General features: G+C 36.8%; 1 protein-coding gene across 1 annotated transcript; it reads left to right on the forward strand.

Moving 5' to 3' along the window:
- Nucleotides 1–3,655: 3,655 nt before the first annotated feature.
- Nucleotides 3,656–5,119, forward strand: LOC111408691 (probable E3 ubiquitin-protein ligase RHC1A). Its single transcript, XM_023038441.1, has one exon. It carries the CDS (start codon nucleotides 3,785–3,787, stop codon nucleotides 4,679–4,681), a length of 897 nt encoding a protein of 298 aa, XP_022894209.1. The 5' UTR covers nucleotides 3,656–3,784; the 3' UTR covers nucleotides 4,682–5,119.
- Nucleotides 5,120–5,869: the final 750 nt, after the last annotated feature.

Consider the following 5,869-nt stretch of genomic DNA (forward strand, 5'->3'; position numbering starts at 1 on the left):
TGCCATTAGCTCGAAGCCCAATCCACATTAAAGTTAAAGGAAGTTTTTTTATTTTTTCTAGAAATAGCACTGAAAAATAGATGAATTTCAACTTAGCATTTTTGTTGTCTACTTATCTATGCGTTGGACTTTTAGCACCTGGCCCAACGATTACTGGTGCAATAGCAAGTACCAATTTAATTCGGGAGTTGGGGATTTAGTAGCAGCGGGTGTCAAAGTGGCTTTGTTACCTTCTCCGTTAGGAAGCCTACGTGAAATTTTTGTTTATAACTTATAGCCCAAAGCCCAGTATATATATATGTATGTATGTATGTATTTTTTTTTCCTTTCCAGATATAGCAATGAAAATTAGATGAATTTCAATCGTAGCATTTTTGTTCATTATATTTGTTGGACTTGGACGTCTCTCTAAACCTATTGAAAAATAATTACCTTATTCAGGATTTAGTATTTATTAATTTCCATAGTTTTATAAGATCAGATGAAGAATAATTATTTCAGTATTTAATAATTTCCATAATTCAATTTTCTTTCACTTGCCATAAAAGAAATTGTCAGCAGTTTAAATATGGAAACTCAATCTTCAAATACATTTTTTCCCCCATTTTTAGCTAGAAAGCTACGAGAATTGGATACGACTTTAATGTACGTAGTTGCCAATGATTAAAACTTCGATATGTTTTGTATAAGTATTGGACGGTATGTTAAGAAATAAATTTCGAGTTGTTTGATTCTTATTTTTTTTAAAATACATTTTTCTCTTCATTTCAACAAAAAAAATTTCTTATTTTTTTTACCACAAATTCTTTATCAATCTACTATTCCAAAATATAATGTTTAAAAAGAATGAGGCTCAAACACACCCTTCATATCGATCGATAAACTTCCTATGTGGGACAAACTCTATTAGTTTTTCCTCCAACACGTAAACCTCTTCCAATTCATCAACTTTGAGCTCAATTTCTCATTCACTCTAACATCATTTTTTAGTAAGTAAATATATGATTTTGACGTTCTCATTGAGAAGAGCATGGATTTACTTTGATCTTTCAAAACAGATGAATATGTTCCACTCAAAATTATGCCAAAATATCCCTATTTATAAGTTATTTTCGAACAACACCAACATATAAGATAAACCGCTACTCTTAAAATGTTGATATTTTAAAGGGAAAATTTCAAAAGTAAGATTTTAAGTATCACGTATTTCAAAATTAAGAAAACAAGTTTCAAACTTCAAAAATTAGATTTTTATTAAAATTTATTTATGATTTAATTAATTAATTATATTTAGGTCACATATCTGTATTATTTGGTCACAAATTAATGATTTAATTAGTCACTTATTATTTTTTTGTCATAAATCAAAAATTTTATGTCAAATTGTTTTATGATCACAATTCAAAATTTTTGTAGGTCACAGTTCATTCATCGATCACAAATCAAAAAATTAATTAGTCACGAATTTAGTTACAACTTATTAATTTATTGATCAAAACTTTTTTTCGATCACAAATCAAAAATTTCATAAGACACCTATTATTTTTAGGTCATGAATAAAATTTTTTATAGGTCACAAATTATTTATTGATCACATAATCAACTTTTATCGATCACAACTTGTTTATTCATTACAAATTATCAAATAAATTGGTCACGGTTAATTTCATCGATCACAAATCAAGTCACAATTTATTTGTATATCATAGATTTTCAAATTAATTGGCCACAAATTAATTTCAGTCGCAAATTATCGAATATTTAGGTAACAATTAATTAGTTGGTCACAAATAACCAAATGGTTGGTCACAGACCGTCCCCACCGACATCATCGCCAGAACCACCACCACCTACACCTCAAACAAATCAATCCATTCCAAAAAAAACCACCACATTGCAAACCACGACCACCACACAACACACAAATGCAAAAATCAACCAAAATAATGTCATCAGACAATCAGACTTGGACTTCGCAACAACCTTAATGCAACGCCATTACTATCACCAACTCATTGGATTGCAACCAGATCGCTGCAGCACTAGAATGCTTGACACCGCACGTGACCACCACCGTCACCACTACCAAACCATCTCAAAAAACTACCACAAAATCCACCTCAAAACCACCTGTGACCACCGCTAGCACCACCACCACCCACAACTGCCTGATCCATCATCCCCGCCACAACCACAATCAACACAGCCCAACAACAAAACACAAACTTACCCCCAACCCAATACAAATGCATCGCCGTAAAGAAATAAAATGAATTGCAAAAAGCAACAAATCGAAATCACAGATTCGAAAGTTTAACTTTTGATTATTAATTAGGATAATATCACAAATCACCACCAGCTACCACCCCAAATTCGACACCCACCATCGCACATCACCATCAGATGCACGATTAATCACCACCAGCAACAGATATAACATTGCCAGCCACCACCACAGCACCGCCACCAGCAAAGGCACCGCTGCTGATTCGAGCAATAGTAGAGCTCCGCTTCGCTAGGCATAGCTGCTCCGTCGCCATCGAGGAGCAGAAAGGCATTGCTGCTCGCAACGCCTCGCCGTCTACATTAGCGACCGAATGAGGAAGGAGACTCGGCGATGCACGACTGCCGCCTTGCCGCTGCCGATAAGGGCGGTTCTTGAACGAATGATTGTGGAGAGAGAGAGAGAAGAATGGATATTGAGGAGAGGAGGAGATAGGGGGAGAAATAATTTTCGGTTTGGGTAAATGTATTAGGGTTTGGGTTGAAAAATCTGATTTGTGAAAATTGAAACCTTCCATATGATTTTAGAACACAGGTTTTTTAAAGTTTGGTTTTGTGTAATTTCCACTATTTTAAAATGGAACCCCAACTCTTGATACGATAAACATTGAAGTTTACGCGCTTTTGTTCTTGATTTTTGTAAAAGGATTAGACTACCTGTTTCGATTTAGTTTTGCTCGACAGACATTGATGGGAGTGGGACGAGCATGAAAGGGCACAGCACACTTATGTAATGAAAGTAGGGAAGAATTTGGAAAGAAAGCTGAAGAATAATCTATTCAATGTGGTGTCAAAATCTGCTCAATTTTCGACGAGGCAACAGAAGGCAACGAACCAAGTGAGCCGACTATCTGGCCTAGATATTGTAATGACTTTGAAGACGCGATTGAATCCTGCAAGCGGAAGGCTTGTGATGACGCAAAAAACAGAAATTTCAATCTGTATTGGTATTAGCAAGACGAGATCAAGAAAGTTGAAAACATTCAGAATCAGGCTTTTCAATAAATCCTACGTCTGCTCAATCAAAAAAAAATTTGAAAATGCCTGTGTTGTCCACAGTATGCAGAAGAATACGCTGTTGGTAAACATTCAGCAGCAGCAACCTTTAGCTACTTAACAGCTACCAGCAGTTAGTTATGTATATAATCCTTATGATGGCTCGTCGACAAGCAAATAAATTCGTGTGGTGATTAAGATTTAAAATCTTGTTGGCTCATTTGGAACTCATAATAATTCTTATTCAAAATTGTAAGGGAAAAGATCTCCCTAGTACTTTTCTTTATATAGAAGCAGCAAATTATATGAATAAAAGCAAGACAGAATGACTTTATGCAACTCCAGAACGCCATTCTTTTCCCTTCAATACAAAACTTGAATATCTAATCTAAAAAAGCAAGTTTCTCTGATCATATGTTTCTATTTCATCTGAATTTTTCAAAAAACTTGCAATAGCGAACAAGAAACTTTTTGTTGTTAGGGTATACTCGAAGCTCACAAGATCATGGCTTTGCGCGCTCCAAGACAAACTGCCGATGTCGGTAGAGACCACCAGCTCTATTGGTGTTACCATTGTCATCGGTTGGTCCATGTTAGCTCGGACAACCTGTCCGAGGTGGCTTGTCCGAGGTGCCTTGGTCAGTTCCTTGTTCAAATCAACATGAGAAGAACTAGATCGGTTCCTGAATTCACTGCATTCGATCCCTCTCCTGTGGCCCGAATTCTTGAAGCGTTGTCCCTCTTGTTTGATCCACCAAATGCATTGCAAAATCCCGACATGGATAGAAGAAGAAATGATCAAGGAACTGGACAAAGAATTCGTGTTCTTCGCAGAAGACATCAAAGGGAAGGATCCGAGCCGGCAAACCGATGGGGATGGTTATTGCCGAGGAGAAGAAACAATTTGTTTGGTGAGAATAGGGATGATTGGAGACCTGAACCTGGGATTCTAGCCCGTCTCTGGGCCTGGATCATTCTCGGATTAGCCGGGGCTGTCCCAGCTGGCGGTAGGAATCCATTACAGGAAGGGCTGATACCACCTAGAGTGCAACCCCGGAACTACTTTGTAGGCCCTGGATTTGAGCGACTTATAGAAGAACTTACTCAGAACGACAGGTCGGGGGCAACTCCGGCCCCAGAGTCGGCCATTGATGCGATTCCGACAACGAAAGTTAAGCCATCCCATTTGGCTACCAGTTCAGAATGCCCAGTTTGCATGGAAGAATTTAAATTAGGAACTAAAGCAAGGGAGCTTCCATGCAACCATATATACCATTCTGATTGCATTGTCCCTTGGTTGAGGCTGCACAATTCTTGCCCAGTTTGCCGCCACGAGCTGCCGGTTCCAAGTCAAATTCCGGCAGATTCATCCAGTGATTCTCGTGAGGAAGGTAGAGGCTGAGGCAGACGGGCAATACGTGACCCTTCCGATCAAGATATCGATCTCTTCATCCACATGATAGTGGCACATGAATATCTCATCGCGGAGAGAATTGAAAGCACAATTCGTATGTAGCATGATCTCAATGCAAGTAAAAGGACGTAGAATTAGATGTATTTCGTAATTGCAACCAAGCTCTGGTTATCAAATACATTGTAACTTCCTGTAAATTGCATTGTCTACTGAAGGTAATTGTCTTAAGTAAATGATGGCACAACAGCCAGTGCATCAACATGTTTTATTCAATTTCGAGACACAGAAAAACTAAAAGCTGAAGATCCACAAAATCTGCAGTTAACATAGAACCGCCATACAGGACACGTATGAATATGATCGATCATACAATTCTTTTCTTTATCAATCTTGATGTTTCTATATCTGTCACGATCAATGCTGATAGATTTCACATTCTTTTGGGTTGATGATGAGTCCCAGCATAGAAGCCTTCTGTATATGATGTGTTTTTGAACATTGACTGCAATATAGAGACAAACTTTAATAAAATATAAAGATAAATTGAATTTTATAATTTATAAATGAGTCGATAAACCAAAATAATATAATTCTAATAACTTATCTCTAAGACAGAAACCGCGAAAGTTTTCGAGGGGGACAGTGAAATTAGAGTTCAATTCTAAACCATAAAGCACATATAAGATTATTATCTAATTATTACTATGGACTGTGACCTCAGCGCTTCAGCAGTTGAACTAAAAATGAGGAAAAAGGAATGTTAAAAACACCAACAAAATTGAAAGCCTGATAAAATCCAAATAAACGCCTTAGTTAATGACTTGTAAAAATCGTGCAAAGCTTAACAACTAATAACTTTCAAAAGTGCAAATTTGGATTTTACAGCTAGACAATGATTAGCAACTACTAGAACGAATAGTACATAATAAAAGAGCAGTTGCTATCCGTACAGTTTCAGAAATTCATACAGAAAATAATACCCTACATGAAAATACATTCAAGTAAACTGGAAAGGAGGAATTTTGGTACTCACAATTATGCTCTTCAACTCCACGGAGAGCTGTTTTCTAATACTGTTTGATACCATGGTACCCAGTTGTTCTCGATATTTCTCCATGTTCTCCTCTCTGACCTACATGGTCAAAATCATCATAAATAAATGCTACATTTCTTAAG

Source organism: Olea europaea, chromosome 14 (genome assembly GCF_002742605.1).
Source record: "Olea europaea var. sylvestris chromosome 14, O_europaea_v1, whole genome shotgun sequence".
Lineage (NCBI taxonomy): Eukaryota > Viridiplantae > Streptophyta > Magnoliopsida > Lamiales > Oleaceae > Olea > Olea europaea.

Coding starts and splice junctions, on each gene's coding strand:
- LOC111408691 (XM_023038441.1), top strand. CDS start 3,785: ATGGCTTTGCGCGCTCCAAGACAAACTGCCGATGTCGGTAGAGACCAC.